Source organism: Phaethon aethereus, assembly GCF_964289735.1.
Source record: "Phaethon aethereus genome assembly, chromosome: 2".
NCBI lineage: Eukaryota > Metazoa > Chordata > Aves > Phaethontiformes > Phaethontidae > Phaethon > Phaethon aethereus.
In genome coordinates, this window is record NC_138582.1 from 99230999 (window position 1) to 99250033 (window position 19035).

A 19035-nucleotide genomic window follows, 5' to 3' on the forward strand; every position below is an offset into this window, starting at 1 on the left:
GTACCAAAGTTCCCTGTCTGTAAAATGGAGGTAATGGGGTTTCCTTTCACCTGCCTGCTGGTCTGTAACTCGACTGAATCTTTTGTGGGGGCAAAGGGCTGCCTCTTGCCCTTTGCATTCCTGGTGCTAAGGACTGTAAGGCTCTGGGTTTTTGGGATCTCTAGGTACCAGTGTAGTGGAAATATAAATAATTTTAAGAATAAACATACCGTAAAGGTTTCATTCAGAGCCCAAATCCAGTCTGCTTATTGTATGCTGCTTCAGTGTTTTGCTGTTTAAGCAGAAATGATTCATTACCTTATCTATGCATGAAAATCAGCATGGACTGAGATACTGTTGCTGTAGGAATTCCAACGCTTTTTTTTTCTTCTTCTTCTGTTGTCCTTTTTCTAGAGCTTCCAGATAAATATCTTTTCCAAATGGAAAGGGGGATCTGGGGAGGGAGTGGGGGGTGGCTGCGTGTGTGTGCATGTGTGTGTGATTCCCACCTGGAATTGAAGAATCTATTTTTTTCAACCAGGAACTTTGTGAACATTTACTTCATCATCACTTAAGAGGTTGTCTCCAAGGTGATTATTTTGCTTCCCACAAAAATAATTATTAAATGAAATAGTTATCTTCTAGACAAGCCATAAGCCCTGCAAGACCTGTGTATAAAAATAAGTTTTCCTCCACCAATTCTCACATTACTTCCAACGGTAGCTGCTCGTCCATTACCATCTCTAGCATGAGCACAGTATGCAGCTACGAAGCATTGCAGTCATTAACAGTACCTGTTAAAAATCCTAAAATATTTTGGAGGAAAAAAAATTAGACTATACAGAATGGAAAAGTAGGCAAAAAACCAGCATACCTGTTCCTGCTGTGAAGTGTGGGAAGCTGAAAAACATGTTTGAGGTTTCAACAGCTGATAAAATTATTCAAAGTGTGTCTTTAGTCTCTGAGGAATAGTTACCTTAAAGAAAGAGCAGAGGGGGAGGAGGCATGGGCTTACATTGCAGAGTGAAATATGTCTCCTTAAAAGCACAGATCATAAAATAAAACTGGTTTATTTTTCTTGGTTGAACTCTGTACTGTGTGATTTGGGTGAATACGGTGCTATGCCAGAGACAGCTGATGAGGTTGAGCACTGATACTCCACATCCCAACAGGCTGCCGGGGGCCAGGCGGAACACTTTGCTCCCACCAGCGTTGCTTTCTGCTCGGGAAGACAAGAGCCCGGGCTGAGAATAAATGTGCCTTTCTGGGAAGAAGGTGTGATTCCTACTCATGGTAACTTCCAGATGGCAAAATCCCAAGGTGGGCAGGACACGATGGTCTACCTTTGCTTTACTGGAGAGCAGGGAGGGCAGAGTGCTCTGCCCTGGTCAGTGTGTCTTGCCCATTAAGGACTGACAGAAACTCATCAGTTACCTGTGTTTTGTCCAGAGATCAGAGACTAACAGGGCTGCAGTGTGCTGGTGTGGCAGGGCACGGCCTGCAGGCAGGGAAGAGAGTGGGGAGGAAAAGAGGAAGGAAAAGGTCAGTTTGGGCTATAAGAGAGCAGACCTCTGGTTTACGTGCTAAGACTAGCAAATGCGAACAGCTGACTGGAGATATGTGAGGCTTTCCTTAAACACTAGCAGTTATTTTAGTTGGTTAATCTGCAGTAAAAGGAAAGAAAAGGGATAGGGGAAGACAGGGAGGGATTACATTTTCTACCTTTATGTCCCAAAATAAAGTTGAAGAAACACCACTAAGCCTGGAGCATGTCATTAACTGCTCATGTGCATCTCTGTAGTGACTAGCTCGTATCTGCCTGTAAAACTGCCTGTAGCAAAACTGCTGGCCACAAAATAAACCAGTTGTGTACCATTCCAAGCAAGGATGTACAGGCAATGGAAAGTTCACGGCCAGACTTGCACGGGCTGTCACCTAGCAGAGCTCTGGGCTTACTTTAAAGAGCCCTGAAGATGCCTTGTCCAACATTGCAATATAATTTACATTATTGACTGAAACTGTAGGAAAAATGTAGGTAGTAAGCAAGGACTTCACTTTGGTAAATTAGATAGTATGGGGAGAAAAAGCTGTACGCAAGACCAGGTCAAGGTTATGCAAGCAGATGTCATCTTGTTTTCCAGTGAAAATTCCGGTGTCCCTACCCGAGAAATGTTAGCCACCTTTTCCAGGAATTCTGTATATCTGTGTCATTGATTTGAGGAGTTTTAGGAAAAATAAACCAACAAAAAATTACGGAACTAGTCGCAATGGCTCAGCTCCCCTCTCATTTTTATTACATAGTGTTGACATAAGGACAGTGATAAGAGGACACCTCAGTTCTTCGGGTTTTTAGAGAACACACGGACAGCCTGTTTCAGTCCTGCCTCTCTTCTTGATTTCTCTCCTTTTCAATGCTGTAACTCAGTTGTCATCTTTTGATTGCATCTTTACCATCCTGCTCTCTGTTCTAAGAACCAAGTTTTAAGTCTTGGGATATGTAAATCCCTCTTGAATACAAAGGTTGGGGCAACACTGAACACACAATGAAAAATCAGTTCCTTGTGGGGAGTTCAAAAACGCAGACAAAATGCCGTCAAGTATGATGAAAGAAATACGGTGTATTTCCTGTATTTAACAATAATAATGCTCTGCTCTAAGTGTTTGTTGTCATCTTGAGTAGCATGCCTAGTTTTGATTCTTATGTATCAAGCTAGATATGTCAGATACGCAATACAGAACTATTCGATAAACCATGAAAAACCACAAATTTCCATGTGTAAAGGGGGGAGGCAGAGGATAAAAAAGGGGCAAGATGAGGATGATGGTATAGATCAAGCAAGAGCAGGTTCTCTTCTCACTCTGCTATTACCAGAGCACTTCAAATTGTCTGATACTGACCTGGCTGAACATGCTTGCCTTTCTGTGCCTGTTTGCATCATCCCTATGTCCTATTTTAAGCTTTGATCCCTGCCCAGGTGGGCAGTTAGTTTCCACTTCTGTGTTTTGTCTTTTCTGAGTACTTCCCTTACTTGCTTAGAGATGTTTCTCTTAGAGGATGGTTGGCCTGTTTCTTTCTTAAAACTTAAGGTTGTTTAGAAGAAAATGAGTACTTCACTTTACATCAATTATTGGAATTTCATTCATTAATATGATCACTGCCAGTCAGAGCTAAGTAGCACAGAAATACATACTGGATATTCAGGGAAGAGATTAGAAGAAATAATCTGATTCAGTATTCTGCCCTGTGACATCTCTTCTTTTTGTGTCTTTTTGTTTTGCTTTTTCTTTCTTTTAGTTTGTAACCAGTACTACTTATATGCATTTGTGCTATTAGAATACCTTCTGCCTCTGTTTAGAAACAGGAGTTAATATCGTATCTATCGTTAAAAGCATCAGGGTTCATTTATGGGCTTCTTGACCAATGAGCAAAACCTATCATTTTGAGAATACTGTTATATATGTAACATTATCATTCATTGCTGCTACCTCAGCAAGAGAGGCAGATATTGTGTTTTAATTTTTGTATTGTAAGAATTTCTTTCTTGATCCATTTCACTGGCTGATAGTAAATGTATAGCTATTCCTTTGTATTTCCTAAGATTGTCTTGTAATCAGGCAACACCAAATTTGGCTTCCTGTTGTTGTCACCTTATTCAGCCCCAATTAGTCAGAATGTAATTTCAGGAGCACAGTATAAGTGTTTGTGGTACCACCTTGCTAACGGTCTGCCGAGATGTCTAAGATAAATTGGATATGTTTGTAGTCTGTTCACTCCATCATGCCAGGTCTCGCACGTCTTCCCAAATCCATTAGCCAAAACCCAGCATCAGGGCACTGGGGCAACTGAAGGGCAGCACCAGAGTGTACATGGGCTAAGCCCGCCCTGGCTGGATGTTCCAGTCGCTTTCTTAAGAAAATGGAGGGTACTGTGTTGTTTGCCATTATTTAGATGGATGCAGCGAAGCTGCAAATGGTGTGAAGTTGGGACATACTTGGAAGCCCCATTTTCCCTTTGTGACTTTGACTTGCACACTTACCAGAAAATAATTATGTTCTTGCTATCCCTATAGGCTGGAAAACTGTCCTCTTCTGTTTTTTGGCTCTTGTGAAGTGACATGAATCTTCACAGGTCTGTTGCTTTTAGTCTCCTTGTCTCAGGAAGGATTGGGAAGAGAGGACTAAGGTAATGTCTGATCTTGTCACTGTCACCTCTCCCTGACTTTCCTGGCTTTGGGTCTAACGTACTGAAGATGAGACAGATCTAGCAGAGCCTTTGCCTTTGGATGACACTCTTAGATTCAAAAAAAGATTAATTATTACTGTTGCTCTGAAAAACAATGAACACAGTATAAATCAAAGATAAAATCAGTAATTTCAAAACCACCTGCTGTAGCTTCTTTGGAACCACTAGACGTATCATTCTGGCTTGGCTATGCCCAGGCCACCCTGTCTAAAAGGTACCCCCAGAATTGTAGTGCCCATCAGCCACCATGAAGATGTGCTGTTGAGAGAGATCTCATGGACAAGCACTGTTCTTCCCTGAGAGAAAGCTCCTTATCCCAAGTAGGAAAAAAACATAAATAAGAGATGACCAAACCTGACTGACAACCTCTGCTGTAGATAGTGGAAATTTTGAAGGTTTGAAAATATGACTCAGGAGTAAAAGTCAAACATCTCCCCAGCTCCTTCCCCCTCCTCCCCTCCCCCAAAGTAAAATTGTGTCCAAAATCTCCAAAGAGGAGGGCAGGTTTCTGCATATGTCTGCTTTATAGTGTGCTAGTCAGGCCATGGACCAGGGCTGAGACATGAGGCATGCAGGCTCCAAGACCTTGGTTTGTGTAACTGAGATTACTGTCATACCCATTTCTTTGCCCATAACTAGGAGAGGTGTTCAATCTCAGCTACTTAATGGATCTCTGAAGCCTAAGGGTTGCAATTTAAAATGTACATCCTTTTGTGCAGGGGAGGGCCCAGTATATCCATTACTTGGGACATTTTTGAAAGGATGTAAGGTGTATTCGTCTTCTCTTTCCTTCCTCCTGCCCTCAGCTGTGCAGCCCAAGAGTAGGATGACAGGCTTAGTGCTGCAGTTCAGCAAATGGCCTCCCCTATCACCACTTAAGAGAAGAATCTTGCCCTCTGTCATCTTTCGTATGATATTTTTCAGGCCATTAGTCTAATGGCTTTGTTCAATAGGAGTGCAGGGAATAAAATTAAAATGGATCCAACTATTTGATTTATCTTGGGAGATTTTGGTAGCAGAGAATGATTTTTATTTCACCTTGCCTCCTAAGACAAGTTGATTATCTGTTTGAAAAAGCAGAAAGCAATGGTATTTTAGATCTTCCCTTGTAAAAGTCTGGAAGCACAGAAGTGTAATGATGGTAACACTGGGAATATCATGTCATTTCAAGAAACATGTGTCTAGGTTTTGTTAGAAATAGTTGATAACAATATTCATTATCTTCAGCAGTGGGCTGAGGGATGTACAGTTGCAATACAAATATGGTTATGCTGAATGTTGGTTATCCTTTTAAGACAAATTCAAGAATCAACAGATGGAAATGTTGGTAAGCAGACTTGAATGTATTTGGGATCTTAAGATGAATAGTTAGAATAATCATTAACTACATCCTGACAAATGAGCCAGTCTTGGAAATGCCACTGTGGTCTACTGCATCCACAGTCTATGTATTAGCAAGCTGCTCTGAAGTATTGGTGATCCATATATTCCCATCTACATGGACCGTATCCACAGTCCCTCATGTCAGCAGTCCATGTCGTAAGGATTATGGCACTAGCGTTATCTCTCTTTACACATCCATTGGGTGCAGTTGCTTTGACATTTCCAATATTCAGATACTATTTGATGCAGCATGTGTGCAGCTCCAGTGGGGTTTTTTTACATGAAGACTTTGTCAACCTTGCTTTTGGTAAAGTCAATAAATAAAATCAGTAGAAACGTTATTTCTTTTACATCAGCTGAAATTGAACTGATATAAAGAGTATGGATGTCATGCTGCTATAGGGCTTCATAGCATCTTATCTTTCTCATTTTATTTTCCAATCTGCTCAAATGTCAACACTGCTAAAAATTCAGATGCTCAGACTGAACAGTCAGCAGTGCAAATGCACAGACATGTGGATGGATGGATGGACAAACAGTGGAAACTATTTGAACCAGAAGTTGAACCAGTATTGAAAGGCCTCTTCCCTCTCCTCCTCCCATGCACCAGCAAAACACGATGCTCTCCTTACACTAGCACAGTGGTTTATTGGATGAATAGCTTTGAAATTTGGGTGCAACCTGAATGAAAAGCCAGGAGCAGAGACTTGTGTGGAACTTAGGCTGTTTGGATCTGAATTGTACTCTGTTGAGAAACAGAAGAGTGAGATGAGTAAAGCTTTAGTTAATATTTACAGCCCTGAAGTAATTGTCTGCTGGTTTATACCGTAAGGGTGAGGGGTTGTCTTCTAGTGGTCTGCTGTGGCACATAAGATGGGATTTGCTGCCTGCTCCAGCATCTGAATTGAGAGCAATTTCTGACTCTCTGCTCTCTAGAGCTGCTCGTCTTTGGCTCCTCTGGCAGCTGTTGGAGAGAGTTACACCTGGTACCTAAATGGGAAAGTAAGGAGGGACGTTGTGAGGCTCGGTTATGTAGCTCCCCTTCCATCAAAGTCCCCCTGCCAAATGGCACATACAAACAAGCTAGAATTCAGGAGGTATTTCATTTTCTCTTTCTTGTGTGTCTCGTTAATATAAAGCCAGCATTTTGTCTGCATTGTTTGACTCTGGTAAAGTACTCAAGTTACTGATGTGGGTTTGGCTTTCTGTGCATTTCTGTCATCTGAGTCAAACGCCGTTTTCCTTGTGAACTAAATATGCTTGTGCTGTGCATGGAAACCCATGAGCCTAGAAGAAAATAGAGAGGTCCTGTAGTTCCGGTGAACTGATCCTTCTTTCTCCTATTCATCTCAAGCTGGCAGAACAGCCAGTTCACTAAGCAACAAGAGAAGCGTCAGTTCACTAATACATTTTCTGGCGTTGCATGGAGGCTCAAGAAAGACACTTTATGGTGATATTTTTCTTTGGGGTGGTTTTTACTTGTTTTTCTTTCCCTCAGCCTTCTTTGGACGTTGGGCCCTGCATGATAAATAGCAAACAAAAATTGCAGGCCTGTATGAAGGCACGTAGTAATTTTAGGAATCAGCTGCTCTGAGCTAATACAGCTATTCCCTGTGTTTAGCAGACAGGTGAAGGTGTTGTTCTTTACCTGCTATGATTGTTTATTTGTTTCACATTTTTGTGTTACTACTGCAGTTGTTGCATACCAGGCTCCATTTGAATATGTTTGTGCGTAAGTACCTGCAAACATTTCTGTTTTGTCTTGTTTCCTCCTTTGTACAAAATGCTTGGGAGATTTGTCATTCTGAGCACCATCACAAACCTTGTAAAGCTTGAGGTACTCAGCCAGGTGTCGTGGTTCAGGCCAGTCTTTGACTGCAAATTCAAACCAAATGCTGTTTAAGTAAAGAGATTTTTGAAAATAAGGTTTGCATGGCAAAGACGCCAGTTCAGTTGGACGAGTGGATGTGCGAGTTTGATGAGCTGTCACGGCGACCTGACATTTGACTTGACAGAAGGGGATCTGTGACACTGGTAGGATGTTGTATGGATGCTCTGCCCAAAAGAGATTGGAACGCTGTTCCCCATATGTTATATGGAAAGAGGCAATTTAAACTGTCAGAAATGCCCAGAAAGGCTTATGTTGTAGTGGTTGTGTTTTGGGTTTTTTAATCTGCTTGGTAGCAGACTCTTGATAACTTTGCGAGGAAACTTTCAGCATTTAGGGGAGTCAGATTTCATCTGTTTGCTGCTTTGTCCAGTGCCAGCAGTGAAGGGGTGAAAAACAATTACTTTGTTTTAACTGCCAGAAATTTTTGTCAGGTTTTGATTGGGTTTTATCCTGCTTCTGTACTGAAATGAAATCTCATGCAGATGCCTATCACAGATACCTTCATAACGCTGTGAACTGAACTTTACTGCCATTTTCATGGTCAAGTAGGTCCACATAGGCACGCCCTATTGTGCTGCTGGGGTGCACCGCTCTCATTCGCAGTTCACAATGTGCCACTGGTTCCTCTCAAAAACCACAGAAAGTGGTCATTCTCATCAATACAGAGGAGAGCACTCATTGAGACCACTTGCTGTAAGTCTTCTCTGCCAACTTCTTTTTCTATAGGTAAATTTTGACATGCTGGAAAGGTCCCTTTACAGCTTTGGCCAATAAAGTCCTCTGACATCAATAGAGAGGCACGTTTTAGTATGCAACCAGCATGCCTCAACCCCATGTGAGAAGGACCACACATAATGCAGTTCAGCTTCCCTTGCTTCTCCTGTTCATCTCATTAGTCATGAGTAAAGCACGAGTAAAAGCTATATTTTACCTTCATTTGCAAAGTTTTGATAGCCCCGAGGACAAAATATATCCCCAATTCCCAAAGTTGCTACATGGCTTGGGAAGGTAATCTTACTCCTTGTGACCTTTGCTGCTCACTTTGGTATGGTCAGGATTTCATTCATTTCTCTCTGCTAACGTTATTTCCTTGCATAAAGCTGGGGGAACTGTTTCAGTGGCTTTTTCAATGATCCTGTTCTCTTGACGCCCTGTAGGATTTATTTTTTCCCTTAGCTCTGATCTAAACTCTTTCTCGTTTTCTGTGCTATTTCTGGTTGCTGGACTTGGAATTATTCATGAACTTGAAGCTATGTGCATAGATCCTTCCTTCAGCTGTAACATTTCTTAGGTAGATATAGCAATTTGATTACCTTATAGGCTCCATCTTTTTTTAAAGGCAGCAGTTTTTAAAATCAGAGGCTTTCCTCTAAATCTACTGAGCAAGAGCAATAGCCTGCAGAGCTCGGCAACCATGAGACACCCTAGAACTTAATGCTAAAAAAAAGAGGGTGAAAAAAAGTGAAATCACCACTATGAAAACTACACAGAAATACTCTGTGTATTTTAGCCAGCAACCTGACATGCTTTATTCATGAATTTAAAGGAGTTATGGCTATCTTTCTCCCCTCTGAGTATTCATCTCTGAAACTCAAGCCTCTACCATAAGGGCCTAAACAGATATTTCACTATGGCCAAAGGTCTAAACCAACAATCATGTGAATCAAGAAAATAAGTCCCATTATAATGACAATCAGCAAAGACCATATGTAGCTGCACTTAGGTACTCAAAGCAGAAGTATTTAGTTGTTATTTTAAATTCCTGAGCATAGATACAGACAGTCTCTTCTCAGAGTCCAGTAAAGCTTTTTTTTTTGCTCAACTGTTACTGATTTTTTTTTTTAAACTCATATTTATGCTCCTTATAAATGTGCCATTTGGTATAATTACCCTTTTCCTCTTGGCCAGCTTCCTATCACGTTCTTTAAAGAACAGAAATAGACGTTTCTTTTTCCCAAGAGAAGCAATATAGACTTTCCAAGGGAATGGTTTGAACTTTCTAGCTCTTAAATGAGGTACTTTGTTCCTTTTCTCCGAGACATTAAAGTAATTAAAAACTTAATTTTTTATCTTTATGATGATAGTGGTGAGATGGTACCATTGTGTTTAGAAAGTTTAATGTTTGTAATGCCATTTCCTGAATGGGATTACTTTTAATAAGAGGACATGTCCCTCTCAAGTTTCTGAATAGTCTAAAGATTTGCCTTCTACAGTGCACATTTTTAGTAAAATAAAGCAAAAATATTGGATATTCCTACTTACAAGAACTTCAGAAGATAAAGGTCAGAAATTGCTCAGTCCATCAAAAGTCCCCTAAGAAATTAAAGATTTTAAAATTTTAGAATATTTTTTAAAGCATTTAAAATATTATTTTCTGGGCTTTCTCAAAATAAACAGCCAGCCTGTAGCATAGTGGTTTGTTTTTAGGAAGGCGGAGAACTTCCCCGATGGCCAGTAGAGCAAGGTGCTCTTTGGTGTGAGCAACTGTGTCTGCCTCTGTCCATATGGCAATTAGGAAAATTATCACCTGGTAGTGTTGTCCCAAAAGTGGGATCGTATACCCGGTGTGCAACATGCCAATGTACACACAGAGTAGAGGTATCTTATTTATAGCATATTTGCACAGATATGGGTGCTAGGTGGTATTCCACAAAGCTTGCCCACCACACAGGGGCATTACCGCATATTTAATCCTGTTACATGATTAGCGAAAACAGTAAAGAATCCACCCAAGTTTACATTCATTGGCTAGGCATTACCACATTGCTTATTATTGGTTACAGGTACTCAAATTGTTGCGCATGCTCCTAGAAAAAGTGCGTGGGGGGGATCATTTGCATCATCCCTCAATTGAGTCGGTGGTCGCAATCTACCCCCTGCCACCTTTGCTGTTACTGTGGATTCTGCTGACCTCATGACAGTTACATTTTTCAAGAGTGCAAGAACAACTGAGTCTTCATGGTTTACTGCTTAGTACAAATACTTCTTCATCTTCTTGATCACCAGATCTGGTTTCATTAATCTTTTTTAATTGTGTTAACTCCTACTGACCTACCCCCTAGAATCTTCCATTCATCTCAGACATCAGTAGCAGAGGCCTAGCAAAATGTGAATAACAAGCCCATGGGCTTCCATGGACTGGAACCTTTTCTTGGATTACTTTTGTATTTTGCAGCTGAGTGGAATTTGCAGTTCAGGCCAGTGTAAGAAATAAATCCAACCATGAAAATGTAGTCATTACCAGTCCTTCACTGAAACGAAACATAGGAAAAAATGTTACGAGCTATTTCTTCATTGGGTTAAATTTAGGGGTTGAATGTATATGGGTTTCAGTTCTGTTTTTTCTTGCTGAATGTGTTGAAGACTCGTCTGGAGGAAGACTCCAGGATGACTTCTCTGTCATCCATAGCTTTGGCTTTCAGAACGAACTTGAGCTGTGACTGATGAAACTTAACTCTAGACTTGATAACTCTGCGGGTGACTCAAAGACAGTTAGGATTGCTTAACAACCAAAGTGTTTGCGCTCATACAGTCAGGACCCCTGAGCCACGGTGCTTAGTCCTATCCATGTGTTTTGGATCTGTTAGTGGTGTTGCCAGTGGGTGCCCGCTTCTAAGGCAATGGTCACAAGCACCACTGCTACTGTTTTGCCTGGTAGCATTTCGTTTGTTGCACATGATGTTAGAGCCTTGAACTGCAAATAGTCCTGGGGGTATGACCTGTGCTCAGCTTTCTCTTCTGTATTTTTTGGTGTTATGAGATTTAATCTCCTTCTTGCAGGCTCTGCAAAATACCTCTTAAGGAGGTTTAAAATGTTATATTTTTCTAATGCTGTGTGCTAGGGGACACAACTAGGTGTGAGTATGCAGGTCAGTTCCATCTTCTTGACAGTTTGCTTTCAGTCTCAGCAGTTGAGTGGGTTGAATGTGGGGTCATCCAACTCCCAACATGTTTGCGCTTAGACACTGCTCTGCTCTGGGTCATGCGCAATGGACTGGGACTTTCCAAGAGCCTATTTCTGCCATGGTTACTTAGAAAGGGCCAGGTTTGTTCAGTAGATGAGTTTTTAATATGGCAGTATGATGTCAGTATGAGGAGGATGCCTTGGAGGCAATGCCCTAGGTAGGAAATTCTGCTTGTAGCTGCTGTTTACACCAGAACAAGAGGGTTTTTTACAGCAGTTCTTCACTGCCTGAAACACGAATCCCGCTCGCTGGGTACCCATCAGCTCTGGTAATGGGGATCCATCTACCCGTCCATTCTTTCCTGCTTTCTGGGGAGAGGATCTAGGAGACAGCACTTCTCTCTCCCCACATGCCACAGATTGAGGATCCCCTACCAGAAGTGACAGGGACAGTGAGAGGCAGTATCTTCACTTCCCTTTATTCTCCTTTGTGCATAGCTGTATAGGATCAGGCTCTCAACAAATCACAGCTGTGACCAGCCATTTCTTTCAATCCATGAGTGAAGCAGAAGGAGGTTTGTGTTATTTAATCCAGGGTAAAACCCAACCATAACCTTGGAAAATGGTCTTTGAGTGCCCTAAGTATCAGGAGCCTTGCTTCCACTCGTGTTTTCTTTAAGATCCACCTAGGTCTTGAATTCTTCTTTATAACAACAGTGTTAGTAGGAGAGATGGGGAGTGCTCTCCCATCCATCATAGCATGAAGTGTGGTAGTATTCTCCCAAGGAAAATGGGAGATGTGGGCTTGAAATTTTTCAAGAGGAGGATGAAAGTGACCCTGTAATTCTCCTGTCTCCCAAACAAGTGCTTTAGCTGCTCTAACAGAAAAGTCCTTGTATCTCATCCTACTTCCTCTGCTTTCTTAAAAGCACAAACTGTGCATCTCCTCCCTGCTTGCATTTAGGAAGGGTAAAATTTGCCTTCCTTTCAAGCTGCAGTTTCTTACTGGAGCAATTCCTGGTACTTGCAGAATTGTCTTCCTGTAGCCCCAAGAAAAGCAGGATATCTGGTTTGCTTCTGCTGGCTCTGTTTGTCTCATGGTTTGCTTTTGGCTGTGCTCCACTCATAGTGGCTTCTCTGAGTCCTGTTTTGGAGCTGCTGAGTCTTCACATAGTGTGTGTGATGCCCAGGACAGAACTGTGCGTTCTGCTCCAGTGTATGGGCACATAAAAGTGAAAGCTGCTGTTTATTGGATTTAGCCCAAAATCTATATGTAATAAACACTTAAGAGATGGCAAACACAATGAGTAATAAGAGCAATAAGGGATAGAGAAATAGCTAATATCAGTGAAATCTACCAGTTCTGATTTTCTATAATTGCAAGGTTTATAGGAAGCAACTATGTAGCTATTGATGGCATAACCTGATAAAGTGCTTTTGTTGCAAGTTAAAATCCTGTGTACTGTGTTAATATACAGAAAATACTTGGTATTTTGAGAGAGATTTCATGTCAATAAAGACATGTTTAGAGTGATGCATGTAGTGCAGTATATTTTGCAGAGGTTAAAAAATGGCTTTCAGTTTGCAATCAGCATGAATAATTAAAGTTTTACGTCAAAATGTGGGGAAGTTGAAAGCAGGGTCCTAAAGGGATTTGACTTCCAAAGCTGTTCTTTGTACTTCTCTTCCAGCAAGAGAAATAAATACATTGAGAAAGAGACATCGCAGCAGAGAGCAGAGCTAGCTGTGCTGAAACAGGCAAGTGTAAAGGGCGAGAGATTCAGTTTACCAGTACCATGCAAAGCGCTACACACCTGGGGAGTGGGAATAATTGTCAGGGGGTTGGAAAATGCGAGGGTTGGAAAATGCCAGTGCTGCTTAGCATGCAAAGGAAAGCTACTGACAGCCTCTTCATGGCTCATAAACCCACTACAGCAACTCGGCAGTGGGAGCTGCTGTCAACCGAAGAGGTAATCATCCCCGTTTGGCAAGGCTGCGTTTAGACTGCTGTGTGCCATGCTCTGTCTTTCATTGGAAAACAGACCTTTGAGAAGTTAGGAAAAGTTTAAGTGGGCAATTCAAATAGTGGAGGGAGGGCTGATGAAAATTAATTCCAGGTGCAAAGGGAAATTAAAGGGAAATAACAGAACAGATGATAATAGAAGAGCAGAAAATGAACCATTTTCCTGAAAGAAAAACAAAGTACTTTTTTAATTGAAAGTGTTCCCATTCAGGTAAAGAGAAAACATAAGTGCTCAGCAATTAGAGTAGTTGTTCAGGTTTCCTGTCATTTCAAAAAGACACATGATGCCTCCACATCTTGTATTAAACAAAGCTGCTAGACTAAGGTCTGTGCAGTCTGAAATGAAGGATATTTGGGGTACAGAGTTCAAAAGAAACCTTGCAACAGGAGTTTGTTGGAAGCTAATCTGCAGAACAAAGACGGGTGGGATGTGGATTGGGAATATGGAGTATTATGTTGTTAATTTTTTTTACTTATACAAAGTTATTGTCATTAAATAAAATGGCACATGTATTCAATTGCATCTTTAGGGCCAAGATAATTTTCAGCCTGTTGCTACAGATTTGCAGAGATATTATAACAGACAGCACAAGTAGCCATTGGTGTTTCCTGGGAAGGCTTAAAATCTAACTTTGAAGTAAACTGCCTGTTAAGATAATAATGTGTCTGATTATGAATGATGAGTGTTAAGAAATGATCTGAGAGAAAACCTAGTGTGGTTACTGGTGAGGAAGGTAATATTAAAAATCATGGATGGGATAGGTGGGCTTCAGCCTTCAGCTATGAAATGGCTTGGTGTAACCAAATGCAGTAGGAGTGGGGCTTTTTTCTAAAGTGGAAGTTAGGTATATTATATATATGTCAGCAGCATTACTAGATGCTGTGATTCCCAGACAGACATGGGAATGACAAAACTGGTTGTCATTCTCCAGGAAAAGTGAGTAAGTTATGTTGTCTTTGGGAGGGCCTTTGATCTGCCTGCTACAATTCTCAAATCCAAAAAAGTAAGCGACCCCTATGTTGTTTCTTACTGGACCTTCTGGAAATCGACACCCCACTTGAAAGATGAGAGAAAACTCCTAAGAACATACAGAACAGGTCTGAGGTGGCCTGGCCTCTCTTTTCTTGGACTGGTAAATTGGCTGTTTTGAAGAATTGCTTTTTGAACTGCTCTTTCTCAGAGAACTTGCTGATTTTGTCCATGTGTGGTGTCCATGCAGTACATTACAGCCCACAAACCTCAAAGGTGACTTTAACCAAAAAAAGGGTTAGCTTCAAAATGAAAGAAGGAAAGGGGTAAGCAAAGAAATAAGCTTTCAGACCCTCTAGTGTTTTAAGTCTTTGTAGTATATTTCAATCATGTTTGTAAAATTTCTTTTACATCACTTGGATGCAAAACATTTTGATTTGTGGTGCTTTCTCTCATTAAAACCACAAGTCTTGCTTAAGCGCTTTAGTCTATATGAACTTCAAATGTCTCAAGGACTACAGTAAAATCTTGAGAGCTGTCTCACAGCCAGCTAGCCTGTAAAAAGCTCTCGGGTTTAATTTCCCCATTGCAATCCCAGGATGACAGCTCAGACAGAAGAAAATTCTTGCCGTAAATGCAGGTCCCAGTGTCTCTGTCTTGGCAAGATCTTTCAGATCCTGGAAAAAAATCAGGACAAGTTCCCAAAAGCACCAAGTGTCAGCAGCAACCGTGACCCCTAAACATCACATTTGTGGCACCAGCCGCAAGATGAGACCTCAGCGCTGTGACTACAGGCACTAATGCACATGGCAGTTCATTCTCCCAGTTCAGCAGACTGATCAAGCTGGGACTGCTTTCCTCTCTTGAAGGCAAAAAAAAAAAAACCCTGTGCAGGGCCTGGGTTGGTTTCCATTTGTGCAAGTACCACCTTTTTTGGGAAAAGCAAGGGTGTGAAACCAGCCTACGGAGCCTGCTGTCAGCAGTGGGTGTCGCAGCCCACAGCCAGTCAATTGTCATTAGGAGCCAAAAAGGCAGAGAAACCCGGCCAACGTGAGCGCAAGATGCAGCAGCAGAGTGCAGAAATCTGGCGTTTACTTCCCACATCGTGGTCTGCTTTTATTCTTGCTGTATTAAAACTGTCATGGCTTTATGCTAATGGAGTTCATTCCTAGCCAGTGATTATTATGCTTTGAATTAGCAGTGCTCCTGAGAATATTTTTCATGGGGGTGGGGGGGAAGAGGTAGTCCTTCTGAGAAACAGGAGCGAGGGGAAAAAGAGCTGTTACTTGCATTAGCTCAGAGCTGTGTGTGTTTGGAGAGGATGAAGGAGAAGGGCCACGTTCATGGCTGATGGAGAGTACAGCAGGACTCCTGGAGCACAGATCTGTCCGAGAGATGATACTGAAATTCAGAGAAGAGCAGTCAAAATATGGAAATGGTTTTGACACTGTGTTTAGCTTCTAACGAACCCGCCCTTTGGGTAAATTCCTTTTGACTCCAGTGTTAGTTTTGCCTGACTGTGACTCCATACTCGTTTAGCCTGAATGGGAAAAGCTTCCTCGGAGCAGTGAGAGCGCAGCTGGTGTGGGATGGAGGGGGTGTGCGTTTCGAAAGGAGAGGATTTTTAAGGTATGTCAGTTTTCCAGGGAATGGCCTCGGCAGTACCAGTTAGAACCAGCTGTCAAAGAGAAGTTGTTGCAACTCTGAGATTTAATAACTAAGGCACCTAGGTAGCAAAAATGGTGGCTCAGTGGTGGGGAAAAGGAGAGAGAGTGAGCAACAAGAGGAATTTCATTACGTTTCAGCTGTGGGTTTAGTGGAAGGATGCCTAATTCGGCAGCAGCAGTGTGTCATTCCCAGTTTGCTCAATGGGCCACTTCTATACCCTGTTATCCCCCCATTAAGGCAGCAAAGACAATACCAGCCTATTACTTTTAGCAGCATCTCTAAAATATCACAGCAGTGGAACACAGTGTGATCATGCGTGCTTTAACTAGAGGCGTCTTAAAAATGGAGGAGTGGGAAAAGGCATGGTCCCTACGGATCTGCATAAAGAGTGAGGTGCTCTGTACCCCGTGCTGGTCTTGAAAGCCCACCAGGTTCCAGTGAAATCAGAAAGTGTAAGGAAATTTCTGATTTCCTCTTCTTTTTGCGCTCATGGTTTGTTCAGCAAAACCAGGCAATTTCCAGCCTTGATGCAGCATGTCCCAGCCCCTGTACAGGACAGAGCCTTGTAATGGATTCTTTGTGTAAAAAAAGTATTTCTCTAGGCGGTTGGGCACAAAGAGAACGGAACGAAAGGCTTTGACTGGACCACCTTTTTTTCCTCTGCTTTAAAGGGAAAGATGATGTTCTCAGAAATGTCTGTCTGTCTCACCATTACCCCAAAGAATAGTTGTTTTTAACCATTTCCACTGAAGTTGTTGGGCTCTCTGTATCTTGCTGGCTAGATTTTTTTTTTCTCCAGAAATTTCCAGGCAGCTGTATCTGGCAGTCATATTTTTATAGGAAATAGGATTGTGTTGCCAATGTTAAAAACAAACGAAAGAGCAGTAACAAAATCACCAATCTTCTTGCAAAAACCTGAGGGGCTCAAATAGTATTTCAGTTTGAAGTTCTGATAATGGAACTTCCTTTCTGTTAGAGATGCATTTCTGACTATTCCCATGAAAACCCACCTAAATTTGGCACACTTAAAGCCTCGTAAAAATTTCTATTGAGACACATAAGAATTTGCCAGCCAAAAATCTCTGGTGATTCTGTCACCATGGAGTAGGTGTGCTCATCCCTTCTGAGCGATGTTCTTGCTGAGGTTCATACTTAATATACCACAGGTGAAATAGAAACACTAGGCTGCTGCTTTCAGAGTGGGAGAGGTGACGATCTCTGTCCTGTCTTTACGAATCCAGACTGTGCGTGTGCAAACCACTCAGCTTAGTTTCACTGGCAGTGTCGCATTACAACACAAGCCTGGGAAATTATATCCCTTAAAAAACCCACCAAAAACCCAACAGTAACAACTTTAAAAAAAAAAAAAAAACCCAAAACCAAAAACAAACAAACAAAAAAAACCCAAACACAAAACCCCCTCCTGTATGCTGAGTGAATTGTGCAGATGCTTTTTTTAGGGAGAAAGAGAATGCGTGCTTCAGCCCAGGGCTGGGAGAGCTTATTGCAGCCCTGGCAGCTCTGGCATGGAGAGACCCTCTCTCCTGGGCTCCTGGCACCTTCCCCCTGCTGGTGTTTTCTTTTGTGGTCCTGGCTTACCTCTCTCTGTGCCTCTAATCACAGGGACATTATTGCTTAAAACCAATAATGTATTTTCCCTGCAGTTGTGAGGGGGGACCATGCAATGTAACTGCACCAAGTGACCACTCCCAGACTTCTCTTTCTCTCATCGGGGAGGAAGGGTAATTTGAATTCTTCAGATTTTTTTTTTTTTTTTTAAGTACTGAGACCATCATGATGTATTACAGTGTAAAGGTTGCAGAAAGCTGTATTTTATAAAACAGATGCTCAGTGAAAACCTGTTAACCGCCCCCCCCCCCCCGAATTCAGCCCTAATTGTGGACTCTAATAAAATTCTCCAAGTCCCTGTGTTAAAAGATAAGTATAAGAATTGGAGGGGAATGAGTGGGCAGAAAAATGGGACTGGAAGGAGCCTTCTGAATTTTAGCATCCTTTCTTGTCACTAGGAAATTCCTAATGCAGCCCCTTCTGTAACCCAGGTAGTTTATTAATAGACACGGTAATGATACCAGAAGGTCGTTATTTATCAGGGTCCTTGCTCCTGATACATATTAGTTCATGGAAATGTCTCTTTCCATTGCAAAAAAAGACTTGCAATATCTCTTTTAAGCAGTATTGCATCATTTTTTGGAGCTTTCTCTTCCCCAATCTCTGTCACGCTTCCCCAGGAATGGCTGGCGGATGGTCTGCCAGCTGTCTAGAGCGATGCAGAACAATTTGTTAAAGATTATAACTTTGCTATTGTAATAATCCATATTCCTCTTTAATCTGTTTGTTAATACCGATCTTTACAGTAGATTGAGGATTCCACTGAAAAGAAAGAAAACCATGTTAAAATAATAAAGGCTACAGTTTTTTCCCTTTTTTTGTTGTCTGTAACCATGGAAAATTTTGACCATCTGTGTGGTTCTCTGATAATTTATTAAAGCATTTATTTCACTCCCCCCCCCCCTTTTTTTTCCCCTTCATTTTCTTGCTGAAACTACAGCTGAGGAAGTGGAAAGACTGGCTGCGATGCGTTCAGATTCTCTAGTACCTGGGACTCACACACCTCCGATCAGAAGGAGAAGCAAATTTGCCACTCTTGGAAGGCTTTTTAAGCCATGGAAGTGGAGGAAGAAGAAGAGTGAAAAATTTAAGCACACCTCAGCAGGTAATAGTCGCAGTCGGGTTAGTTTGTTAATCTGGAATTGTTTGCTCAACAAGGCTAAAAATTTGTAGTCCAGCTGCAATTTGTATATGTTTTTAAGGTTGTTGAAGCTTGGCTTTGAGAGATAGATTCAGGTTCTACTACTAGAGCTACAGGATAACCCAGAAGAAATCTTGTTACATTGATTTAGCTGATTATGGGTAAAGGAAATGGCAGTATGAAAAGACAACACTAGTGGAAGAC

General features: G+C 41.6%; 1 protein-coding gene across 4 annotated transcripts in view; it reads left to right on the forward strand.

Moving 5' to 3' along the window:
* Positions 1 to 19035, forward strand: part of PHACTR1 (phosphatase and actin regulator 1) — a gene marked incomplete at its 5' end in the record, with an annotated part of 312028 nt that overhangs the window by 165012 nt on the left and 127981 nt on the right. For all 4 annotated transcript variants that reach the window (XM_081996841.1, XM_081996842.1, XM_081996843.1 and 1 more), the window contains one exon: positions 18631 to 18795. In XM_081996841.1, the coding sequence (XP_081852967.1) occupies positions 18631 to 18795 (165 nt within the window). Of the gene's footprint in view, positions 1 to 18630; positions 18796 to 19035 lie in introns of those variants that run through there.